The following is a 26,953-nucleotide window of genomic DNA, read 5'->3' on the forward strand; positions in this document are numbered from 1 at the left end:
AATATTTTGAAAGTTGTGTGTGTATATGCATTTCATGATTTTAGTTCACTTCATTAGGAGCAAGCCTACTTGGATTTGAAGTGCTCAGGAGCTACCTTGAAAGTAAAGAAACATCATTTGTGTTCTAATGGAGGTACACTGCTATCTGAGGTTATCAGACCCTTTTTTAGGACACTTCTAAGCATTCCAGTAACTTATTATAGCTTGAAGCACCTCTGAAGCACATTCTATCAGTGACAGCCTTGGTGACATTAGCTGTGGAGATGCTGCAGAAATCCATGTGTGTCGCAGTTGAGATGGACACGACACTCCAACATTCATGTGGCCATAGCAAAACCTTATTGTTCACCACTTGCTTTTATATGGTTAAAAATTGGCTGGAATCTTGGTGCTCACTGACCAATAGCTGCCTTGTCAGAGATTGACTGGTATCTGTCCTCTGCAGCCAAGTCCCTCCTCCTCTCAGTACCCTCTTCCCAAAGATGTTTCCTTTCCATTACAGGTATAGGCTGGTCAAATTAAGGTCAGGGTTACCTGTGCTTGTGAGGCTTTCAGGCCAGCTGTTAGCCATCACATGTTTTGAGAATCCATTGGAGATACTGCATTATAAGGGTATTGGATAGCTGAGGTTTGGGGTGACAATGGATGTCTTTATGTACATTGGGGAAAAACAGATTAAGTTTTGTTGCAGAAGGAGCCAAAGATGACTACTTATGCCCCAAAGTTTGTTCTTGCTGTCTAACCAGGTGATTTGAATAAAAAGCTGCTTTAGTCACAAATTCTCTGTCCTTCACATCCATAGAGTGGTTACTCTACTATAGTAGTACCTTTGGTGCTGTATAAAGTGGTTCAAGTTACTTGAAATGTGTGTGCTGAAAGGATACAGATAGAAAAGGGAGTTTAATGTTCTGCCCAGCTTAGAAATGTGTAATTAGAAGTTAACTGTAACTGCAATGTTAATGTAAATGCTTTTTTTTTTTTGTCCTGCTGTGGCTTGGTGGCTGATGTTTAACATTTAGCACCACTTCTTTGTTGTATCTTGCATATTTTTTGCAATATTTTTCTTTTAAGACATTTTTCTTTCCCCTAAGAAAAAAAATTTCCAGAGTGTTTATGCTGATAAAAATGTAATCTTAGAAGCTCAAATTTATAACTAAATAGCTTGTGCTGTGTGAAGCATGATCTGTATTAGTTACATAGGAGACTGGTACGGAAACAACTGAGTATCCAGCTGCCCAGGGAGGCTCTTCCGATGCTTTCCTGGAGAACCAATATTGCTGCTCAGAGAGGGGATAGATGGGGATGTGTGTCTGTGCCTGCAAACTCTGAAACAACTTCATAGCTGCTTTATGGGAAACTGCTTAGATGGAACAGGAAAGCCAAACAGCTCCAGCTGCTGTCTTGTGCCAGGCTTATGTTGTGTCAGTCCATAGGTACTGGTACCAAAGGGATCTGGTTTCCTGCTGCTGTGAGTTGAGTTGCTGGAGTGAGGGAATAGGATGGCACACAGAAATCCCAGCTATGTGATGAGGTGCTTGCGTAAGTGTCTGTGGAGCTACAAAGTATTGGCTACCCAAGGGAGGTGTTGTCTGGAAATGGAGATTATTCTCTGCAGTGGTAATACCAGTTTGCTCTGTTAATGTCCTCTCATGTTACACTATTTAAAGTACTTAGTATGAAAAGAAGTTTTTTAAGTGTGAGGGCTCATCCCACTCTTTCACTGATCTAGAGTGGGGACCCTCCCATGGGAGAGTCCTTCAGTGTGGATCCCTTCCACAGGCTCAGTTCTTCAGACACAGGTGGTTCCAGTCTGGGTCCCCCAGAGGGTCACAAGTCCTGCCAGCAATCCTGCTCCACTCTGGGCTCTTCTCTCTCAGATACTGCCAGGAACCTGCTCCACTGTGGATTCTCCACAGGGTCACAGCCTCTCTCAGGCATCTACCTGCCCCTTCTTAAAACCTGTTATTGCTGAGGTGCTGCCACTCTCACCAGACAGGCTCAGCTTTGGCCAGAAGTGCTTCCATCCTGGAGCTGCCTGGCATTGGCTCTGCTGCGCATAAGGGAAGCTTCTGGCAGCTGCTCACAGGAGCCACCTCTGTAGCTCCCTTGCTACCAAAACCTGGCCATGCAAGTCTAGTACAAAGGAGTTTCCAAAATATCCTCTGTGGAGGGCACAGGACCATCCCTAAGGGACACATGATGTGACTCTTGGGTATGGTCCTGTACAGGGCCAAGAGTTGGACTGGATGATCTTTGTGCCTCTCTTCCAAGTTGGCATATTCTGTTATTTGATTATAGGATTTTGTCTTCCCAGAGACTCCCATGCCAATGGAAAAGAAGCAATAGCTGTGGGCTGGACAGTATGGGCTGAGCATTAGTGTAGTGACATCCTTGATTCTGAGGGATTGTGTTAAGAGAAATACATGTGTGTGTGCATCCCTGATTTTATTAATTTCATTTTTGCTGAAACGTACCTGTTACAAGAAATAAATGAAGCTCCTGTCCAAAACTGAGATTCTTCTGCACAGAGAGATTCTCCTGCCTTTCTTGCTTGTTTTCCTACACATCCCATGTTTCTCCAGTTAATTTCCACACAAAGCCTTGCATCGTCAGCAAAATCTGGTCCTGACAGAAAACTAGGAAGCTACATGATGTGCAGCTTCGGATACCAGTTTTATGTTTGGAAATGGGTACCTCTAAGTAATAATTTTCAAAGAGATGTGGTATTTTCCTTAGCAGGTTGAAGTTGAAGTTTACCGGAGAGATTCGAAGAAGCTTCCTGGCCTGGGAGACCCCGACATTGACTGGGAAGAGAGTGTCTACTTGAACCTCATCCTGCAGAAGGTAACAGTGATGCTTATCTAATTTTCACTATTTATGCAGTTTCACCTTTCAGAATCTAAATGAACGTAAACTGAGATTTTTATTATTTTTCAGTAGAGTCCTAATAGCTTTCTACAAAAAACTTTAACTGTATGCAGAGAAGCTAGGCTGAATTTTGTGCTCTCTAACAAGGTTTTGCAAAAAGAAGTCTTCATCTAGTTTAATGGTTTTTGAGAATGAATGAGACAGGCAGTATTTCCATTAGATTTCACTGGTGCAGCTAAGAGAGAAGAGTGTAAATGCAGTGTCATAAATTATACTGAGGGTTTACTGCTCTTCACAACAGAACTCTAATAAAACATTTGGTGGTAGGAGCATGAAGCCAGAACTAATTATTTCTTTAATTGACTTATAGGTTGTTTGGTTATTGTGTGTGTTACATTATGGCTTAGGATAGCTGAATATTACTGTAATCATTTGAGATCCCTTAAAAGATTTGCTCGTTATGATCTCAGAATGGGAAACTGTTGGCTCAGGCACACATCCTGGAAAATAAATTGTTTTCATTCTCTCTCCTTCCTCCCAGAAGTCTCTTTGCAGAACTTCTCTGCAGAGAGCAGTTTTTGCCTCTATTTGATGCTTAATAAAACCAGGATACATTTGCCACAGTTAGAATTGAGAGATACTATTACAGCTGGGTATTGCTGTCCAGAGCTATTGCACTTGCTCCTTTTAAGTTTTTTCAGGTTGTTTGGAAGGCTGTGCTAGTGTTTTCTGACATGTCCCTGGTGTTCATTAGTGTCTCTTTTTCCCTGTTCAACGGGAGGAAATCTTTTCCATTTCTATCCTAAAGTGTGCTTAGGGGTGGGTGTAGATGTGTGTATGCTGCTTATTCCCCTAACTGCAATTAGGCTCGCGTTAAACAATATTGGCAGGACTTTCCTTACCTATTGGTTGTGCACCTCAACAAGCAGCTGTGCAAGAGGTTTTGGTGTCACTGAGTTAATGAACAAACACGGGCTTAAAAATTGTAGGCAGTTCAGTATAGTAAAGAGAGTAAAGAAAATGGCAACACCAAAATATCTTACTTTTTAGACAGACAGAAAAAAAAAAAAAAAAAAAGAGACAGAATGTGTTCTGCCTCATGCACATGAATGTTTTATTTTCCCAACTCTAAATATTAATTTCTCTGTCTGGTGCCCTGTTGCAGCTCGATTATGTGGTGACCTGTGCTGTGTGCACACGCTCTGATGGAGGAGATATTCATATTCACAAAAAGAAATCTCAGGTGAGCTTCCTCTTTTATTCCTTTGGATCACAGGCTGGTATCCAGTATTACCTAATCCTAAAAGCTGCTCCAAAACTGGGGCAGTGGTTCTTAGGCTGTTGTCTGATGGATTCATCCTCTTGAAGCATCTCATGTCTTTGTATAGTGACATTTCTTGCCAGTTATCTAGATGTGAGATCTAAATGTCCTTTATATCCCCTCTCAAAGAATTGTGAAGACCCCTGCATGCTTCAGGGTGTATATCTTTGCCTGCTGGATATTCAGGCAGGGGAGAGAGGGAGGGTGCCAGGGGGAGGAAGGAATATGATGCCCAACTGTTCCCCCGTCTGAGACTAAACCTGGAATTGTATGAGATCAGGATTATGAGGAGCCTTCAGGGTAAGTTTCTAGTGTAGAGCTACTAAGTGGCAGACAATTTACTGATTAACAATTTATATTTGATTAACAATTTATATTATTTTACAAGACTCTTAGTCTCTTAAACTGCTCATTCATTTAATCTCCACACCATAGGCTTTTATCTTTTTTGTGTAGTTAATCCAGGGTTTAGCATAGTGGAAGAGACTGAATAACAAGCATAAAGTGGATAGGAACAAGAAACCTGAGGGTTCTCCACTCAATTTCAATTTGTAATGTAGATCTTAGAACAACTTCTGCTAGTTAGCAGAAATTCTTCTTTTAAAAGGCTCCTGTTGCATTTAAATGATTGTTTCTCCCAGGTGTTTCCATTCCTTTAGTTCATGCAGCTGCTTGGGTGGCTTCACTTAAATAAACCAGTGCTCTTTAGTTTTTAATCATGCTTAACCACTTTGAAAGAACTTTTGCTTTGCCTACAAACAGAACTAGCAGTGCTGATTTTTGTGTCTGTGATTTACATTGATTAAGCACATAATTTTTTCTTTAGGTGCTGTTGAGATGCCACATTGCACTGTTGATTTAAGCATGTTATTTCTCATCACTTTTTTCTCTGGCTAGTCCAAATTTCATCGCAAGTTAACTTCTGCAAACGTTTTTGAGAAAAATCTGAATACTATTTGCAGATTTGAAAGTTAGGAAGGAGAAGATGAGGGATATGCCCTTACTGCATGTGAGCAGTATTTAGAATGAAGAGGAAGTTCTTGTTCCTCCTTTCTAGAGGCTCCTACTGTGGGACTGCTTATAAATTGTTGTCTTCCCTTTCCCACATTAAACTTAGCAGTACATCCCAGTAACATTTCAGCATCATCACATTGATCTATAGAGAGAGCAAAGGCAACTCCATATTCTCTGAAAGCATGTTTGCAGTTGGGCATTTCATTGTCACATCCACTATTGAGGCTGTTGGTTTTAAATTAGGAAAGTCCAGCTGGTTTGGATCTGCATTTCTGCTCCAATGGTTCTTGCTTTAGAAAATGTATCTTCTCCTGCCCATGTGCAGCCAGATGTTGATGGCCTAAGATTTGCTGTCCTAGTCAAGACCTATGACAAATCTGCTCTGTTCACACAAGTGGGTGCCTACTGCATGAAGCCAGTATGAAAAAGGCTGACTTTATTTTGCAAACTGCTGGCTTGTCAATTAGATCTCCACAAACTGTATTTTCCTCAGGTGTGCCCAACTGGAGATGAATTTGGGAGGGTGTTTTGTCATTCATTGGCTGGTGTGAGAGTGAAGATGCCTGGAAAAGGTCCTTGTTTCAGGCATTAGTGCAAGTAGTATTTTTGAGGAGTCTGCTTTCTAATGATGTTCCTGGTCTTGCAGCAACGTTTCTTTTTAATTCTATTCAATGTGCATAAAGGCTGCATAAGTACAAGTAAGGAAAAGCAACCCTCTCATGAATATCTAATATCCTATTCTTAATTATGTTTTATGTTGAATGATTTGTAGCAAGAATGTCACGAGCTTGACAGCCTGATCAGATCCATAGCTTTCAGCATGTTCACAGTGGGCTAAGATTTGACAGGTTTCTTTAATTCAAGGCTTTGTTTGTAAACAAATGTGGAAGCAAAGAAAGCTGCTTGGTATAAATTACTTCTCCCTCCTTACGTGCTCATTAATCTTTTTGGAATGATAAAGTTTAAAGCCTTTAGCTATTTAAACAAAGTCACTGAAGGAGTTCAGGAACTGCTTGGGAGGGAGAAATGTACAAGAGGAAGTGATAGGAAAAGAAACAGAAGCATAAGATGAGGATGAGAAACCAAGTGCTTGTCTTCCTGTGAGCCATTGTCTTGGTTTTGTCACTGAAACTGTGGGAAAAGCAAAAACTCTTCAAAAATGTTTTTAGTGTTAGAGAATCAAAGCATTACTTTATTCTGGCCAGGATGTGTAACAGAAATAATTTCACCCACACATTGCCTGGGTTGTGCAGAGAAAATCGTTCCATCGTTGAGATGTCAAGCTCATCAGGCCTCGAGTGACAAAACAGTACCCTGAAAAGAAACTTCAATTCCCTTCCCCCTGGGGCAAAGGCGAACAAAACCCCTGATTAAAGTTATATAAAAAAATTTTTAACTCGGTATCATTTCCAACAGTTTGAGACAGTCTAAAGAGGTGGGCACTCTCAAGTGAGTAACCTCCCCCTTGGTTCCAACCAATCCCTTTCTCCCAATAAGGCATGAAATACGAGTAGATTTACGTGAAAAAAACCCCAACATTTTGTTATCAAACAGACACCAACAGTCAGGGGAAAAAAGTAAATAACTACTAGATACCAACCTGTTACAACTCAAAACCCCATGGGAGCAAAGAGAAACCCTGGCTGCCAGAAGCACCCGTTCCCAAAATGGCGCCTGCAGGAGGCAGCCCTGTGGCCAAGGGCAAAGGGAGGATGGCGTCACACTTTCCTTTCCAAATGGCACCTGCCAGGTGACCGTGTGTCCCCAGGAACAAAGTGACAAGAGTGTGGCAACCCCTAGCAGGAAGGCAGGAGCCCAGAGAGCGCTTCCAGAGGCAGATGGAAACTCGCCGGCCTGTGTGGGGTCTGCGCTGCTGCAGCCGCTGCCTCCTGCCCTTTGTGGGCTGGGGGAAAGGAGCGGGCTCTGGGCACTGCCGGACACAGGAACTCACTTCACTGGTGTTTTTTCTGGCCATTGGCAGAGCTTGCAAAGTTCACTTTGAAACAGTTTCTAATTGCAACATGCAATTTCTGCAAGTAGCTACAGTTGCAAACCCAGAGCTGCTGCAAAAGAGAGAGACTCTCCATAGTCTTCTCTCCTGGATGGGCTTGGACTGCTGCAGGTGGGCATCTGTGAAATTTGGAATTTGCCCCCAGACAGCCCAATATCGCTAACTGCAGTCTCCCTTGCCAAGGATAAAAAGAAACAAAATGAAGAGAGAATGAAAAACAGGAAGGAAAGTCTTGGCCTGAACAAAGACCAAGTAGCCTATGGAGTGAATATTACACAGCCAAGAGCCTGGAAACTGCCTCTGCACTGATGTCAAACATGCCCACAACAGCACCCCACACACACAAGGTCTGTGGCTGTAGGGTTGTAAAGATACAGTAGCAGTTTTTGGGTGCAGATAGATATGGAATTAATTAACATTATGAATCACCCCAGGACAGCAACGCTACCCTTACTGAGGGAGGTTGATTTTAGTGTGGTACTGAATAAACAACAACAAATAAAAGTAAAGTTGTTGGGTCAGATGCTTCATGGTAACTTGCACTGTGGCATTTTACTTTGTGGTGCATTGAAGCAACTTAAAGGCACCTGAAAGTGGTGATGAAGAAGTACGATGGTGTACTGTAGTATGGTGAGAGGTCAGGTACAGACAGGGACATTTACTGTGAAGCAATGAGTTTTTGATTATTTGCATGTACTTGAATGTGAAAACCAAGTATTTCTCAAGTGCCACTATTGCAAATCTGGCTTTAGTCAGAAACCAGCTCAGCTGTGCTTGCAGGATGTCCAGCATCTGTGGTGTAAGTGAGCAGTGCCAGCCTGAGGTGTTCTGTAATTACTTGCCTTGTGTTTGGTGTGTCTGTTCCCAAGCACATTTAACTGAGAAGTATCTGTTTCTGCATTTTTCTCAGCAAGTGTTTGCGTCTCCAAGCAAACACCCGATGGACAGTAAAGGAGAAGAGTCAAAGATCAGCTACCCCAATATATTCTTCATGATTGACAGTTTTGAGGAGGTGAGTTCCTTGTTGCATCAGCAAAGTTTTGTCCTATTCTAGTCTTATGTTCTGATTAGCTGTTTTCTTGTACCTTTTGAGCAGATGTTCTTGGCCAGTTGAGGGTTATCTTCTGCTAGATCTTATTTTATTTTTATTTAAACTTCTTCTCTCTTTAATGTTTGAAATCTGACCTTAAAGCTGGATTTTGGTATCAGTGTCAATGACTGGCTAGAGCATGACAGGCTGATGTGAGAGCTGCTCATCTCAACAAGTGATTTGCAGTGTGCACTGCCTGTAGTCTGTTTTTTTGAAAGGCTGGGGTGGAACATTCTGCTCCCTTTCAGTTTATATTGAAACTTCCTTGGGGTATAAAAACAGCCATGGGAACCTGAATGTATTTTGATTTGAACAACTTTGCATCAAAGTGTTTCATCTTGCATCTTTGGCAGGTTTTCAGTGACATGACTGTGGGGGAAGGAGAAATGGTGTGTGTGGAGCTAGTGGCCAGTGATAAAAGCAACACCTTCCAAGGGGTGATTTTCCAGGGGTCCATCCGCTATGAAGCACTCAAGAAGGTCTATGACAACAGGGTAAGGAGCTTCTGAAAGACAATGTCCTTTGAAGAAATGGTGCTCTGACTCGATTTCCTTTGCAGCTGAGGCTTTTTGTCCTGTTAGATCAGCTGCATCATAGTCTGTCTATTTTGGCTTTGAAAGTTAGCTGAAAGCTACTGTTTCTGGCTCAGATAACTGAGGGTATTCAGACCGGGCTATATTATATTCCTCTGCTGTTTGCCAGAAGGAGGGAAGGTAGGGATACGTAGTCAAGAGCGTGACACAGGAACAACAGTTCTTGGAGCCCCTTGTTTTCTTTAAAAGTCATAGAGATTACTTTATTCAGAGAAGGTATGATTTCATGGGAGATTTTAAACGCCTGATAACTACCTTGTGATAAAGTGTATTTTTCTTCATTGTATTTTGCACTCATGGCTGTTTTTAAAAGACCCTTTTAGTCTCACTGTCACTGAGAGTAGCTTTCTTTGCTTTCTACAGAAACATGAAATACCAGCACGTTCAAATTCAGTACTTAGTGCTGAAATCAAGACTCAATAAACTTCTCAAATGATTTTTTATGAAGACAATCCTGAGAGATTTTTAGAAACAAACAGAAGAAATTATTACAATATCTACTGTGTCTCTAAATTTCTACCCTTGTCAGGGGAGGTCCTGAATAATTTCCCTTCTCCCTGTTTTAAATGCCAGCCATTCCACTCTTCCAGCAGGTTTCTGAGAGAACATGATGCAAAAGTTGTTTCCCACCATCATCTTGTGGCCTTACACCATCAGAAGCTGGGTTATTAAAATAAGTGGAATGCAGAATCACTGAAGACAACATAAAAAGAAAGCCCTGCAGTGGAAAGATAAGATTTGATGTGGTAGAGTCACCTCAGAGCCTGGGAATGTCATGATTGACCACACAGCTACTTGACATTATTTTAGATGAAGTAAAATTGTTAATTCTTCAAATATTTCATTATGGCCAGAGGCAAAACTCGAAATTTTACCATTCTTTTTACAGAACAGGAGTAATCTCTATGTTTTTTGAAGATTACTTGATTTCAGGAAAGGTTTAGATTGAATACTGGGAAAAATTCCTTTACTGGAAGAGTTGTCAAGCACTGGAACAGGCTGCCCAGGGAAGTGGTGGAATCCTCAGACCTTGAGATATTTAACAGATGCTTAGATGTGACACTTAAGGACATGATTTAGTGGTGGGCTTGACAGTCTTTGGTTAATGATTGGACTTAATGATCATAAAGGTTGTTTCTAACCTAAATTATTCTAGCATCCTGTAATTCTTAGTACAATAGAAGTTGATGAGCATCTTGGCCTTTTCATAAACTGATGAAAATTGCAATAAATCACTTAAACTTACGGATACAAGCTGAAAACTCAAGACATTATTTTCACTTAGCAAAACCTTGACTGTTTTCATATTGGTCTGTTCCTTTTTTCAGTTCTCAGTTCAATTTTCAGTTCAGTTGTGCTGAGTGGAAATTGAGCTCCTGTGTCTGTTGAGGGGATTTAAAGGTGTCAGGGTGTCTTGGTGAGCCATGCAGTGCAGGTTAGTTATGCAAGGGGCTGGTTCCTTATATTTTGGCCTTGACAATGTGGACATAAAAATGTCAGAAATGACTTGGCACAAAGTAGTGACATTGTGGGGTGTGCTTTGCTGGCTTGAGGCATCTTGTGTGTGTATGTCTATTGCTTTTTGGACTCAAATGAGTGCCCGAGCACATTGAGTTGTGTGCGTGCCTGCCTGTGCTCTCATGTGCCACAGTGTGTGGGCCTGGATAAAAACCTTCAGTTCCTCTCAGTGTGCCCCTGCTAACTGCTTTTTGGATGGCTGAAGGAGTTGGTTCTTCTCAGAACCTGTTTTTTTGTCTCTGTGAGATTACTACAGATTGTGGCTTAAAATGTTTCTTAGGAATCATTATCCACTATGGTTCTGACTTTAATGCTTTCAGAGAATGTTATTTTCAAGTTGTAGAGCTGTTGTTACATGTTTTTCTCTCCTATCTTGATGCATTGTAGGTGAGTGTTGCAGCTAAGATGGCTCAGAGAATGTCTTTTGGCTTTTATAAATACAACAACATGGAATTTGTCCGAATGAAAGGACCACAGGGAAAAGGACATGCAGAGATGGCAGTGAGCAGAGTTTCCACTGGTGACACTTCACCATATGGGACAGAAGAAGATTCAAATCCAGACTCCCCAGTGCATGAAAGAGTAAGTAGCAGACAGAAATACTCTCTTAAGGTGAAGCATGAACATGTTTTGTTCCAAAGCTAGGAGGCAGCCTGAAGCTGGGGTTAACTCCCATCTAGGTTCTGTACTTAGGTTTGCCTATGTGTAATTTGGTTGTACTCAGTATGTGAGATGGATTCTTAAAGTCAGTTTCCCCCGAGCAAATGCTGGATATGGAGATGACGGATGATTCATACTTCTGGAGGAGTATTTTGTTGAAACAACAGCAATCTTGATGCTAGGGAAACCAATGATTCTGCCTGTTTTCTGTAAAAAAAAAAGTAGATTCCACTTCTGTGCAAAATGGGATTTACCTAGAAATGTGGAATTTCTGTATTGCATAGGTTGCTTGCTAAACCTCACAGTAAGTGGTGCTTTTAGGTTTTGCCACTGAGGAATACTGCCAGCACGAAGCCTGTGTAATGCTAAAGCAAAGATCATGGAACCAGATGCAGTATGGTATTCATACATATGCTTAATTTTAATGCAAGTGCAGTAAAATGCCAATAGAATCAGACCACAGATGCTGATTTGGCCTTTATTCAATCCTGAGCCTTATTTTCCATGAAGACATTTTACCTGGTTAATGGGGATTAGGCAACATGTCTTCAAAATACCTGCAACAGACCTGGGCTGGGTCAGTACCTGATGGAGTCTAGCATGATTTTCTGTGTAGGGCAGCTAACCTGTATCATTTAAAGACCTGCAGAACGGCTTCTGGAGGTCTCCATGCAAACAGTGTAGTTTTTGTTTCTTACTTGGTAAAAGGCAACATGAGCTACCAGCACAGAGCTCATTAACTGGATGTTCTTGCTCTCTACTACAGAAACATAGCCTGAAGAAATCATGTGTGGAGGGACAACATGATATTTTGTCTCCAGGGTTTCCAGTGTCACCTGGAAAATGTCAAATTAGATTTGATAATGTGTTACCACTGCTTTTTGCTAATGGTTTTAACGCTGATATGCCTGTTTCTGGTTCCTCTCCCCACAGTGTGACATGAAATTACTCCCAAATTAAAAACGGAGACAAGCACAAATTAGAAATGAAGTGTGCTGGGAAAAGTATCAGTTGGGTGTTACAATGCCTTTATTTATTTTTTAGTGATAGAGGGACAACATGGAGTGTTTCTGCACTCAACCTGGCTTGGCTGCCATCATCACTCCATGTCACCTCCCTCTGCATTTCTTTGGACAGATACAAGCAGTGTCATGTGCCAGCTCAGGGAGAGTTGTGGGGTTGTTAAATTGACTGTGTGAAGAGACAAGGACCAGATCGCATCCATTAGCAAAGTAGTTATCCCTGTTTTCTTCCCTTTGAAATGAAGCTATTAAAATACTGCCATCAAAGCCAGTACATCAGCACTGTGTTTCAGTTCTCTCCAAAACAGGTGTACTTGGATTTAATTGTAGTTTACTCAATGGCAACTGTTACTCTGAAGGAAGGATGTCTCCATAGTTTTGTCCCTAACCTGAATTTTACCACAGATAATTCCATCCCTGTATTTGTCATCACTTGGACTAACCAAATCTTCTGAGGCACCACAGCTTCATTTTCTCCTTCCAGTATTGAAACATAACACACATAAAAGATAACATTGACTTCACTTCTGCCTCGGTGTGCTGGGCTCAGGAATTTGTGACCCTCCTCCCCAGGGACATTGACCTTACACAGGGCTCTCATGGGACAGCCTTCCCAACAGGGAAGCTGCTGCCTTGCACATATCAAAGAAATGAAGGTGCACATTTTGAGTGTGTTCAATGCAGTACATTCTTAGCATATTAAGTCTCTTGCATTTCAACATGCAAAAATAAGATTGACATTCTTGGTGCCTAAATTACTAATTTTGTGCTGTTATGACTGTAAATCCTTGTTAAAAGTGATCATCTGAGAAGTTTTTCGTTATTCATGTAACAGTTGAGGGTTGTAAAATATCAAAATATTTTCCCCTTGAGCATCTTGAGGTGATTGTTCAGTTTAAAATCTCTAGCCACTTTGATAAAACAGAGCTAGATACCAGTCATCATTCTGATTTTTACACATGTGATTGCCTTGTGGCACATGGAGGGAAAACCAAGAGTTTCTCCAGCATTTCTTTTATTTCCCTTTCAGGTTACTTCTTTCAGCACACCACCAACCCCAGAACGTAACAACCGCCCATCCTTCTTCTCCCCATCCCTCAAGAGAAAAGTGCCCCGAAATCGAATTGCTGAGATGAAAAAATCCCATTCAGCGAACGACAGTGAGGAGTTCTTCAGAGATGATGATGGTGGAGGTGAGAGGAGTATTGACAGCTAAACAGACTTGTCTGGAGAGGGCACAGAGCTGTGGAAAGGGATCCCAGTGTGGGTTTTTAAGAAGGTTTGCAGGGTGGAAAAAACGAGCTCCACATACAGCCAGTGCCTCTCTGAAAATGAGATTTTTCACAGGCATCTCTTGGAAGGCTGGAGCCCACAGATCCTGAATATGTTAAAACTTATTTTTTTATATGGACCCATTTGAGAGAAACTGGAGCAGCTGCGATCCTCCCCCTTTCCCAGATGTCACAATCTCTGGGGACACTTCTCCAGGTATAGTGGGTAGGGCAACTCAGCAACAAATTCTTTGAATTCTGATTTGATACTGATGCCTAGAGAGGCTACCTAGAGGTTGCCCAGGATAGAACAGAGTTCAAGGTATTTCTCTGCCTGCTCTTGGGGGGTCTGATCCTAGAGTATTTAATGGTAATGATGGACATTCTTTTCATTTTCATATCCTTTTCCTTCTAATATATTTATGGAAATAAATAAATTCTAGGGTTTTCAGATATTTTGTAGCATTCATATAAAATACCAAGAAATGGTTTGTATGTGGTTTGCCCGTATTGTTCCTCATCTGAAAAACTTTAACAGCTTACGCTAGGAAACTTAATTTATTCAAAGATGAGTTTTCTACAAGGAACAGTAATTGCTATTCTTTTTTTTACAAATTTCAGAAACCTGAGTATCTTACCAGTGCTCCTCAGGAGCTGCAGTGGTGAAACTCTCTTATTTTGGCATGAAAAAGCCAGATGCAGAGATGATGCAGAGATAGGAGCAGGGATTTGGCTGCATTTTGGCTTTGTGGGCAGAGGAAAAGATGTGGATTGTTTAAAGATCAGCACTGTCCTTGGTACAGCCAGTGCTGCTGCAGAGTTGCCCCAGTGCAGGCAGACCTGTGATGAATAGGAGCAGCCCATCAAGGCCCAATTCAGTGGCTTTGCTGTGTGCAAGCATGGTACACCAGTAGAGTTGTGCTTATTGCAGCTTCCAGAGTCTGCTCCTTCTGCCCTGATCACCACACTGTTCCTGGCATAGTGGTCCTGCATGGGAAGAGGTAATAGACAGCTAGGCTATACACTTGTGTAGGGAGGAAGGGAAAGATTTTCACGGGTTTTTTTTTTCCTCCCACAGTGTTATGCATCTTTCTAGAGTAGCTGCCACCACGTATTTTCCTCTTTGGATCAGGATCTGCTTTCAGTTCCAGAGCTTGGATCACTCTGGCTCAGAATCGATATGTTGACTTCAACATCTGATTTTAGCACTGTGGGACAGGGCTGAATTTTACAGGACAATAGAGGAAGGATTTTAAAGCACTCCAAAAATGCAGCACGTGGTTGTGGGAGAGACCTTCACCTATGAAAAACTCCTCTGGCCTATAGGGGACTCACTATCTTTTTGTTTTAAAAGTTACTTGGGGACATCTAAACTAATTCTGAGAACAGTGTCTCAGCTGAAGAGTCCTAGGTGTGGCTCAGAGTGTGCGTGGAGGTGTGCAGGAAACTGAGGTATTAATGTTGAATCTCCCTATATCTACTAGATGGCAATTTTCTTCAAAATAAACAATTTCTGTTTTGTTACTCTGGTGAATTTCTGCATGAGTAAGTACTTAATTTCAGGGCTATTCTATGATTTCATGTATGAGGGAAGGCTGAGTTGGTGTTCTGCAGGTGCAGTGTGGTAACCCAAGCCCTGTTTGTCTGTTGCTTTCAGCTGCTCCTGCTACCATTTATTAGCTTCAGTGTAAATGGTGAACTCTGTGCTAAGCAAGATCTGTCTGGTTTTTAAAACCAGTTATGATAGTGTCCTGCATGTGATTTGTCTCTAAACAATGAATAGGAGGCTCTCCTCTTTTTTTTTGAGTTTCAGAGATGTTCCAGTAAAGTACAATTCCTTGAGGCTTGCTGTCTCTCCCTGCCTTTACAGATCTGCACAACGCGACAAATCTCCGGTCGCGGTCCCTGTCTGGAACAGGACGCTCCCTGGTGGGCTCGTGGCTGAAGCTGAACAGAACAGATGAAAACTTTCTACTCTATGCACACTTAACATACATCACTTTGCCATTGCATCGAATTTTAACAGGTGAATTTTGACATGTGTTGTGCATAGCCGACTATGCTGAGGGATTCTGCTGTTAAGACAGAGAGACAAGTATTTCTGTGAAATGCTGTTGTAAATAGGAATTTATTTCAATTTAGAAGAAATTATAGATTCTGATAAAAAAAATCAGTCATTTGTAATTAAGGATGGATTTTGAACAATGTTTCAGCAAAACACGTAATTATTCCTTATGATCATTGTGTTGGTAGTCTTACAACAAGTTAGCTGGAGTTAACAAGCTTACTCTCTCTCACCACAGGCATTTTGGAATTCACAGAAGATGTATTGTTTCTGCTGGCATTTAATATCTGCTCAAGAGGGTGGCACAAAAGCCTCCATGCTCAATTACTGGCTTTGAGCTTGAACATCTTTTCTGAGACTTAATTTGTTGAACATACGGTTGCAGGAATTGGGGTATATATTGAGATACACAGAAAGAGGGCATGAAATGTCTGGGCTGTAAGACAGAATTTTCATCTGCAGTTTTTCCCTACCCACATTTGTTTTAGCTTGACATGTTGTGTAGGCCCTGTTTCCAAGGCCTCGTTGTAATCAATGTATTTGTGCCAATGGCAGCTTTCCAAGTAGCAGGAGCATTACATGTGGGACAGAGTGAAGTGGGAAAGGTGCTCATTTCTCTGGGTAGTTCAAGAAGCATGTACTAAGATATTAAAATCCCAGTGATAGTGATCAAAGTACTTTTTTAAATACCTTGAGTTTATTGATAAGACTTCACTCTGACCCTTCTGTCCATGTTGGATAATCACACTTCTCTCACCTTCTCCATATATGTCAGATGATCCAGTCCTTAGTCATCTCTATGGCCCTTCACTGGACTCCCTCCACTATGTTTAATTCTTTACAGGTGTGGCTTGAGCCCTCTGGAGCTGGGCATCAATTTTTGCTCATGTCATCCTCTTTGTGCAGTTGTGTTTGATCAGCCTTTTTATTGTGTGCTCATTTTCCCATGTTCCTTGTTCTTTGTGTAGCCTTGAAAAGGACATCACAGCCCAGTTTGCAGATATTTCTGTCTAGTGCCCTGCCATGTTGGTTTCACTGCCTATATTTAGAAAGGTGTCCATGATTACAACATAAGTTTTAAGGTTCATATTCTGTCCCACTTGGACAATATGGAATTGAGGAGCCAAAAAGATGAATATTCTTTTATGTCAGCTTTTTGAGTGCAGAAATGTAGGATTTGGGCTCTAGAATGAATGAAAGAGTTGAATCATTTGTACCCACAGAAGTCTCCTTAAGGGACTTGGGGATGATGTTGCATTTGTCCCTTCAAGAATGGGAAACCCCTTGGCACCTCTTGTTAATGGCACTTACACTTGTTTCCCTGGAAAATACTGTGCTTCCCTGTCTAACATATGTTGCTTCATCCTAGTACAAATGATAGTAGATCAGCTGGCCTCTCCCTATGATGGGATATATTTGCAGTTTGTCATCTTTCAGTTCCTCCCAGGTGCATCCTGATTAACTCACATTTTAACAGGTGAAGCCATGTACTCATCATGTTTTAGATTCCTGGTGGGCTATGCCACAATCCATGCTTATGTCTCCAGTTCTTCATGTTTTCTGGTGCTGTGCTTGCTTTCAGGAGCCTCTAAAGTTGGCTGTGTCTCTTTGTTTCTCTCCCATGCCTAGATATCCTGGAAGTGCGGCAGAAACCAATCCTGATGACATAGCAGAGAGCGGGCACTGCCTTGGAGCCTTGTTGCCAAGTGCCTATCCACAGCGGTTTTCCGTGCTAACACTACCATCTAGTGTCAGGAACATAGACCTCCGCAGGAAAAAGGGAAGTCCAGGAATACCAGCCGATCAAAGTGCCTCTTTCTTCCTTCCTCTGCTGTCACATGCCGAATGCCCACATCACTGGAGTGTTTTGACTGGAAGAGGACTTTCAGCAAGATAAAATGAGAAGGGGCTGCATTTAAACTGAGTCAACACTTTATGGACAGTTTGCTACTGTGTTTACTTTCTAACTAAGAAGCCAACAATATGTACAGAATGTGCTAAACTTTATATTCTTTGGGAGAAACATTCTAAGAATTTCATAATGATGTGCTATTGGACATCACTCCATAGACTCTGGCCATACCCTCTCCTCGTCTGATCGGCCGTGTGAGAGAGTGTGTGTGTGTGTGTGTGTGTGTGGGAGAGAGCAGCTGCCTGATAAGGGAAGAAAAGGAAAAATATACATTGCTGTTTAGGTATGTGCAGCAGGTCAGGTCAGAGCTTAAAAGAGGCTGAAAATGTTCCCATTTTTCATGTGTCAGTGTTAGGACAGGTGAACTCTGCTGACAGATTTCCGTATCTACCAAAGAACAGCAACATTTTCATCCTCAAGAACTGGCTGAGAAAATGAGCCAGTGAAAAGAAGGCTAAAATGTGCTGCTATAGTAAAGCTGAGGTTCATCTCCAGTACTAATGCTGCTTATCTTTCTCTCAGCTGAGTCAATACTAGTTTGAGTCTAAAGTGAAAAAACAGGAGATTGTAATCAGTCTCCAAAGGCCTAAAACCTTACCAGTAACTCATCCTCCTGCATGCACTGGACTTGAGAGTTTGTAGTCGTCATTGTGGTACCCTTTGTAGCTAAGGAGGGCATGGGAACTGCTTTATGATCAGGCAGCTTGCAGCCAAACTATCATTGGTTGTTACATGCTGAAGCACAGAGAGCTTTCTTGAAATACAAAAGATGGAAACGTAATTCTGTTCTGAAAAGTGACTAAAAATTGCATAGTGCTAGGTCTGAAAATGGTGTGTCAGGAGCTCTCAGGAAAACAGCCTTATGTTTACACATGAAGTTCAGCTCTCTCTAAACAGCAAAACTGCTGTCCTTGACATTTGGAAACAAAATGATTGAATGCTGAAGTTACTGTGCTCTGGCTGACTATTTTGATGAGAGCCAGTACATGCTTGGGTCTATTTAGTGGGAGGGGTGGCGTGTCCCTTGGGGCACATGAGACTCCAGTGCATGCACAAAGGGAGAGCGAAGATGCCATTTTTGTCACTTTTCAGACTCTGAGCACCTAAACCTGATGCTGTGGCATGTGCTCTGAGCCTGGCCCTTTGTCTCCCTCATACCTGGTCTTTCCCAAGTGCTTTGTTGTTACTTTCACAGTAGCATCTAATGACTTAACCTCTCAAATAGGACTTTCTGCTTTTTTTTCCTCAGGCTAGATTCCATGGAAATAGCTCCACTTCAGCATAAAGGCAGACCAAATTTGCCCTTCAGGGCAACCTGATGACTCCAGCATGGTAAGGAGGTCTGTCTGTATTTGAGGCCAGGCCTGGAAGCTGTCATCTTATCACAGCATGGCAGCCTTTCTTATATTGGCAGCATGAGTGTATGACAGGAACAGCTGACCAGTTTTTACTTGGCTTTAAATGTGTTGCAAGGTGTTAGAAAAATGTTCCCTTTGTCATTACCAGCACAGCCACTTTTCATGCTGCAACCTTGGAATGTTGCCTGTGCTCTGTGTGGATGTGAAGATGTTTCCATCATCTAACCTGGTTGCCCCAGGCTTTCTCCCTGAGCCTGGGGACAGGTAGAGTCCTCACTCAGCAGCTGAAGTGCCCTCTCAAGGAACTTGCCAGGCAGCCTGAGTGGGTACCTGAGATCCCACAGGTAGTGTGCCTGGCATCAGTCGGTACAAATATTCTCTCTTTGCTGAGAGTTAAACCACTCCTCAGCTAGAAAACAAGCCTCTCAATGTGCTCCTTACTCTGCACTTTCATACTGCTGGACTGGGCAAATCAGTGCTTGGATTTCCTTCAAATGTTCATTGCAGAGGGAAGGGAGAGAGGGTTCACATTTGTACTAATCGTGACAATTGATACTTTTCAGTCAGACAGCCAGAGGAACAATGTAAAAATGAAGCGTATCCAGATAGGACCCTCAGTGGTAGGTGCCTGAACACTTCTCAGTGGACAGGAATTTGTAATGCTCCCTTGGTGTTGTGTATTATGTTTAGGTGACTTAACTTTGTGTGATTTGAAAGACTGAGAAAATCTTGCTGTGTAAGATTTCAAAGCAAATGAGGAATGATTCTAAGCGAGTGCATTAGTTTAAAAGCCGTGCTATGGAAGGTACAGTTTAGATCCTACATCTGTGTTTCAGGAGGTATCATCTGCTTTGTTACATGTGTGTGGTTGGATTTTGATGTCTAGTGTTTGAAGGGCTGTAATGTCCTGAAAAAAAAGTAAATTTATTTCGTGTATCTTGCTAGTGGGATATACTATAGGTACATTGAAGACTCACCTTTTCTAGTAGAAAAGGACTACAAGTATGCCCTCATGGACATCCATGGAAAATAGAGGTCAAAAAGTCTACTGAATGTCAATAGTGCTTTTTTGGAAGCAAAAATGTGCCAGATTCTCAGTTATTCCTTCTTTAAACAACTATCTTGGACTTCTTATGTATAGCCAGTGGTTCCCACTCTTTTTTATCAAATTCCACATTTTGTTCTACTTTTAATCAAAAAGTTTTGTTTGGGTCAGGATGGCACAGCTGGACCCTTAGCATTCTATTGCACTACATCTAAAAAGAAAAGTGAATGTTAGTAAGAACCTCTCACCCACCCTGTTAATTTGGAGGAGGTTTAATTCTGTAGCTCCTAAGCAGTAAACTGGATTCAGCCCCTGTTGGCTATGGAAGCAATTGCTGCAAATGGAGCTGGTGTGTCCTGCAGTGCCATGAAGGCTTTTCAGCTGTCATTGTCTTAATGGTTGGAGCACAGTGGGTTTCATTAATTATGCTGATGTTTGAAGATGCAGCTCAGTTAACAAATTTGGGAAACTGCAGAACAGCTTTCTTTCTTTTTGGAATTCTGCCATACCTCATTGCTCAGTTAATTCCTTCCATCCTTCTGCCCATTCACTCCCTCTGGACATCAAGGCTTACCACTCAAACTCTTCATTAGATGTTGTATATTGATAGATGTCAAATACAAGGATGTGAATCTTTTCACCCAAAACAAGTTTTTCACTGCTATTGGTTTAACCAGTATAAAAAGTTCTGTTGTTGGTGGTTTTGGGGTTTTTTTAAAGAAAGCTCTTAAATCAATTATTTTGTGCTAGCTGATTGTTGATCTGCCTTAGAGACCACCATGTATGTGAAATTATGTTCTCTTATTGCCAGGACAAGGCAGATTCTACATCTCCTTTTAAAACAAGATGCTTTTAGAAACTCTTTGACTCTTTCAGCAGTCTTGGCTAATCCTGTTTGTGTTGGTCCCTGTTTTTTCTCTTTTTATTCTCCTGGTCTTCATTGTTTACAAGGCTTGGGCATGTTGGGGTCTGGATTGCTGTTAATATTTTAATAGTTTTCTATTTCTGGGCATGCTGTGCTTTCCAGGAAAGAGAATGGTTTGCACAGGTGGCTTTTCACAGTAATATATTTTTCCCAAAGTATTATTTAGACAGTGAAGTCCTTGATTTCTTCCAGCAGACCCTCATGTACAGAATCCCATCTGGTCACTGAAGTTCTGTATGGATGTGGAAACCAGGGAAATAGACTACACTCTTAGACTATTGACCTGCTTCTTGCCAGTCATTAATTTTTCCTCTTCAAGATGATTGCTTGTCCTGTATTTTGTAGTCTGAAGCTTCCATATTAAAGACAGATGTAAGATAAAATCTTCAGAAGTGCCTAAGCCCTGTTGTTACCCAGTGGGGTTTAAGAACAAATTTTTATTTAGGAAAATAATTTATTAGTCCTAAATTCTATCTATGTTGTATGTAGCAGTGTCAAGAAATGACAAGTTTATAGTTCTTGGATGAACAGTGTCTCTCATATAAATTCACCCTTTGTATTTGAAAAACTCTCATGGTTTCCAAAGGTCATGGCTGAAAGCTCTGGAAAGTGGATTTCCTGTGATCACAGCAATCAGATGTCTGCAAATGCCTTACACATTCTGCAAGGTATGACTGCAAGTGTGTGGTGCTGGTGTGTAGAAATTCAGTGTCAAAAATAGGTACAGTAGAATCCAGTTAAAGGCATTGTGATGTAAGTAGCTTTTACACAAAACCTTAAACAAGACTATTTTACAACAGAATGTAGATGTTTGGATACTTGGTCAAGATAATACAAGTCTGCAAGCAGGTTGCAATGTTGAACGTTCTCTGTGTAAATATATAAATATTCTCAGCCTAATTTTATCAGCCTAACACATGTTGCATGGTTTGGGTTTTATTTGTCTCATCGATCATTGGTGTTGCTTAAAAGGTGATGGGTTGAAAATTGTGCTGGCACTGTACTGAGCCATTTGAACAAAGAGCAAGGAGAATGTTGTGCACCAAAAAGTCGACTGTGCTTATGGCAGCAGTGAAGAAAGTGTTGGACCCTGCAGCAAATAAACAGACCTCTTTAATGACCATGAACTCTGTTAGTGGTGTTTTATCTCTGCTGTGCCTGGTGGTGGTGGAGTGTGGATGTATTCCTTTCTGGTAGCAGGCACCAGTGGTGGAATAGTGATCCATGGCACTCATGTAGGCATTGCCAGATGGATGCTCACGTGGCAGAGTGGCCTCGTTGCTCTTCATTCTGATTGCACTTGGAGCAAAGCCCAACTTCTGCTTCTGCTACAGAACCTCTGAGTGATCAGTCCCTCACAACTTGACATTGGATAAGGGGGAAGAAGGTAAAAGTCATTGTAGTCCTGAATTTGTGTACAAAAGGATTTTGTTCTTGCCTTTAGAACAGCCCTTCTAAACTGATCTGTGGTTTGCTGTAAACTTGATTATATAGTCATGAATATTTATGTTTGTGCAGTGTATAATAGTGAGGACTGATGGCTGTAATGGTTTCTTCCTGATTAATTCAGGAAGAACTTCAATGCAGGTTTGTGCATTGTCACAAAAATGAGATTGTGTTTAGATCTGCACTGCTTACACTGCCTTGAATTGTGTGCACTGGCAGAGATCTGCCTTGATTTAGAAACATGCAAGGCTCTGAATCCTCCCTCTCCACTTGATTTTTGTGACTAACATTTCACAATAGAAGAAACCTGAAGGGGATTTTTCTGTCTAAATTAGTTAAACACTCCTTGAACAAATGTTACCAACTGTGTCCACGAGTTGATGTGCTGATGATTTCATTTCAAAGAATCCCAGGATATTTTTTGAATCCATGTGGTAGGTAGCAACATCTATCCTAAGCCATGTGCGATAACTTGGAGACGTGGGATATTAGGGAGAATTAAAACAGAGAGCTTAAGAAGAACAGGATGTTTCAGTTCTTTACATGGATATTTGAGCAGATTATTGGCAGTGTTGTTTTGTGACTGCTCATGCAACTGAGCAGGAATCTTAGCTGGCTGGAAATACTGAAATATGGCTTTGAAACAGACTGTGATTTTTTTTTTCCCTTGAATGCTTTTAAATTGAAAGGTTTCAGAAGCAGCCATAATGGACAAGCATTATTTAAATCAGTACAAAAGGTAAAGAGCAGTAGAACCTCACTGTGGTGAGGTGGTAATAAACCTCACTGAGTGGTGGTAATAAACCTCCCCTGCTTGGTTAGTCATTCAAGAGTTTGGACAGGAAAAAGGCTTTGGGCGGCCAAGTTAACTCCTGTTCTTTTGTCCTGGAGTGTTGTGTCCTGCCTGGGCCCACCTGGAGAGATCTTCCCAAGAATTACCCTAATATTACTTGGCACACAAGTTTATAATCAAGGTCTGATTATTCATAGTAAAATCACACTTTGGAGATTAAAAAAAAACTAGGTATCTATGTTAGCAAACAGTTACTTGTGTACTATTTTCAGAAGTGTGTTGTTCCTGAAACTTGTAATGAAACTTTGCAGGAAGCAAATGAGTAAAATGAAGGAAGAATATGGGTTTGATTTTCCATTAACAGTGTCAGTGAGAATCTGGGAGAAGCTGATGCTCCTCAATTAAGGAAACATTAAAATACATCAAGGAAAATATGAGTTAATTCATACTGTCCCCAGCTTGGTTCCTCACAGAGGTAAGTATGAGATCTAGGGATTTCATTGTTGGAAATAAGTAATTTATGCTTGGTTATGCCAGGAAACTCTTGTCCAAGACAAGCTAGTTGGCTTTTTCTAGCAGGGTTAATGTTGGTTGAGGTGATGGCATGAAAACCAAGATAGATGATCCACTCTTGTTCAGACAAGACAGAAGGGTTTGTGTGCACAAACAGGATTTACGTATGTGAGGCACGTGCTCTTCCACTGCAGAAGATAAAGCTGACCTGCCACACAGCTGTCCTTGGACCTTCACACAGTGTGTACCTCATGGCACCTGCACAGAAGGAAGGATCTCTAGGCAAAACCTCCTGGTTGGAACATACGAGTGTGAGGGGTGAGAGAGAGCAAGGACGTGCCTGTTCAGCAAAGCAGATGGGGCTGCTGCTGCTCCTGGGCAGTGTGAGCATTCTGCTGGAGCTGCTCCATGGATGAACTTGAGGTAATTACATAAATGTTTGAATAATAGCTGTGCAGATAGTTAAACTGCATGTTCCTGAATTCACTTCAAAGAAACTGTTTAAAGGAAAATGAGAATAAACAGTTTTAAACCCTTGTTGAAATGAATGGAGCTGGCTGATTAATTTTCTGAAATACCAAGTCTTCTGCACAGCTCAGTGGAGAGCACCTACACTGCAAAAAAAGCTTTGTCTTAAAACGTTAGTTACAGCAGCACTAATGTTTTCCCTGTTGTAAGAGCCTGACAGAGAGACAGGCTTCAGCCAGCCCTTAAAATGCAGTTTATTGCATAGATGAGGTTACAGCAGTTGAGGGTCGTGGTGAGCCCAGAGCTGCTGGCTATAGGCAAGCTGTGTGTCCTGAAGCCCCTCTAGTTCTGGTTACAATGCATTATATACTTTTCATTACAGAGCATCGTAATACATGCTACCAATCAACATCATACACAATACTTTTACATATAACCTATCCAAACTGCTCAAATTACCATGTTATGTTAGTGACTAGCCAGTCATTAGAGTCAGTAGTTACATGTTAAACTTCAGGACTTGTTCTGCAGTGGAAATTTCTGGGATCTTTTCTCTACTTGCAGTATTGGCTTTCTTGTTTGCCTGTGAAAATCCTTTTGTTTGGTAAAAACATCTTTGGTTTGAGGTGGATTTATCCTTTGCTCTAAGCCATAAAAGCGCCTTCCAACTCACTCACTCTTTGCCTTCTAGTTACCCAGTAAGACTGGCTCAGCAATTCTTCTATATCAAATCTTGCTATCATTCCTATAGAACCTTCTGTATATCTGCAAAACTCCTCTGTTAAATTCTTGTCCTTCTCAACACCCTGTTACCTGTTTATGCCAGCATTACAGGTGATTCTGTTGATTCATGAGTATTTCACAATGTGTGCTGACTCACATGTGCTCATGTGCTCATCTACCTCCCATCTCCCCCAGACGTTAAAGTGTGGTTATGATTGCAGTTCTGCTTTTCCTGCTGGAGCAATATTGCTATGGAGATTCAGCAAGTTTACAAGTCTACAGACTTTCTGAAGTCCCACACTCAGCCTTTAATTCTGACGCAATCATTGTGTTCATTTAAACCCTGCTGGAAATAGTGAATGCCTTAAGCCTTCACTGAGTCTAGATGCTTTCTTTTGCTCCTTGAAGGCCAAGAGAGTTGCCAGAACCTACTCTTTCATCACTGCAAGTGTCAGACTAAGTTTTCCTTTAGAGAAATAGAGTGCTAGATGGATCATCAAGGAGCAAGAAAAGTTATTATTGTTCAAGTTTGCTTCTCAGAAGGAGGTGGGAGTGCCATGCTTCCTGCTATGGGTGTCTGTGGTTACCCTGCCCAGCACAGGAGATCAGCATAGGTGTCATTTCTGACTTCACTGTAAAGGAAACACAGATTTAATGAAATGCCAAAGAAAGAAGGTTTGGTATGTAAACCACTAGTGTTGGAAATTTCTTTTTACAATGAACCATCTGCAAGCTTTCATTGAATTGGCATCAACAAAATTGCTATTTGCAGGTGAGAAGAATGCCCCCAAGTGCCCACCAGTCCGGGTAGGGCTCAACCATAGTTCAGACAAAGAAGTTTGTAGTGTATTATGTCATCCATGCTATAAGGTAGTAAACTAAAGTCACACTTTTTCCTCAGTGGTACTACCTGAACAAGAAAATTGTTTGTATCTTTGAAACCTCTGCAGACTTCCAGAGATTATGAATTGCTTTCTCTCTCAAAAAAGGTTATGATGTCCCTAACAGTAATACCCACTAAACTGATTATTATGGGTATTTATTATGATTATAATCCATTTTGATTGCAATCAAAATAAATATCCACATGCAGGATGCACATATGCAAGTAAGAATTTCTAAACAAGTGTGCTGCCTGATAAAATGAGCACTACACAAACCTAACAGAAACTGGAATAAGTATATTGACTACTTCAAACAGTGTAAATTCTGCTGCTGCTTCTTATTCTTCTTGTACAGCCTTTGGTTCCTTGGTGCAACTGCTGTATTTCATGCAACTCATTCAGCTTCATATGCTCACAGTAATATACTGTAGTTTGTGCAGAGGCATGCCTTGCAGCCATCATCTCCTGAATAATTAAGTAATCCCCGCCCAAACCAGCACACCTTAAACTCTTGCTGTACTCTTCACATGAATGGCTCCAAATGCTGCATGCTGTGGTTGCTCTGACCTGCAAGAGCATTTGCCTGCTGGATCAGGAAAGAGTCCGATTTTGATTAACATTCCATTCTTGGAGTGTTGCATTTTCTTAGTCTTAGACTTGATGTCTTCTGCATGGTTGTTTTTGCCCCTTCCTCTTATCCAAGTGATAAAATCTTTGGTGATTAGCAAAGCATCAGGCATCAGATGTTCTAGATTACCCCAGCTGAAAAGAAAGCTAATTCTGCCCTTGAGAGCTGTTACTTTGCTTTTTCTTTATGGCTGCCAAAAGCTTGGGACACTCTAAACAGTGATGACACTCTTTTTAAGTAGACGGAAGAAAGAAGTGTCCAAAACCTGGAATAATGTCAACACGCATCCCAAGTGCATGAAGTTGAATTATACTTGGCATGACAAGTCTGTGGCAATTTTACTCAGTGCGGGTTTTGGGGTTTTTTTCTTGTGTTTGCAAACTGTCAGAAACAATGAAGAATCACTTTGGCCTGACTTTAGGTTAGTGCCTCTGGGCAAGATCTAAAGTAAGTTCAGCAAGGGTCATCAGGTAAACCTAGATTTGTGGCTTCTACATCCTTTAATATTCATGTGGAGCATTTAGAGGTCAGTCTCTCTACCAGTCTTTCTACCAGCATGTGACCAGAGCTGTTCCCTCTGTCCTCCAAGGTGTCCTCCACCAGCTCCTTGCTCTAAGCTGGCTCAGCTCACTGACCTTACAAGGAGGAAGCATTTTGCTGAACTAGCCCCAGATTTCCAAGTCAGGAATGGGCAGGGCAGGACATTCCCTCTTTTACTAGCAGAATTTTCCAGGCAGGAGTTCACCTGCAAGCAACTGGTTGTACAATTCATTTTATTAATGTGATGCTATACACTCAAAATGAAAGTGATTCACACAAGACAAA

General features: G+C 41.4%; 1 protein-coding gene across 2 annotated transcripts in view; it reads left to right on the forward strand.

Annotated features, from left to right (window-relative positions):
* The window catches only part of KIAA0930 (KIAA0930 ortholog), a 52,517-nt gene extending 30,717 nt beyond the window's left edge, over positions 1-21,800 (forward strand). The window contains exons 3-10 of one of the 2 annotated variants that reach the window (XM_088164874.1): positions 2,740-2,844; positions 4,034-4,111; positions 8,125-8,226; positions 8,658-8,798; positions 10,803-10,997; positions 13,128-13,290; positions 15,239-15,394; positions 17,063-21,800. In XM_088164874.1, the coding sequence (XP_088021000.1) occupies positions 2,740-2,844; positions 4,034-4,111; positions 8,125-8,226; positions 8,658-8,798; positions 10,803-10,997; positions 13,128-13,290; positions 15,239-15,394; positions 17,063-17,103 (981 nt within the window). In that variant the 3' untranslated portion in view covers positions 17,104-21,800. Of the gene's footprint in view, positions 1-2,736; positions 2,845-4,033; positions 4,112-8,124; positions 8,227-8,657; positions 8,799-10,802; positions 10,998-13,127; positions 13,291-15,238; positions 15,395-17,062 lie in introns of both variants that reach the window. The other variant, XM_014880323.2, reaches the window with a different exon arrangement.
* The last annotated feature ends 5,153 nt before the right edge of the window (positions 21,801-26,953 follow it).

This window comes from Sturnus vulgaris, chromosome 5 (assembly GCF_052056855.1).
Source record: "Sturnus vulgaris isolate bStuVul1 chromosome 5, bStuVul1.hap1, whole genome shotgun sequence".
NCBI lineage: Eukaryota > Metazoa > Chordata > Aves > Passeriformes > Sturnidae > Sturnus > Sturnus vulgaris.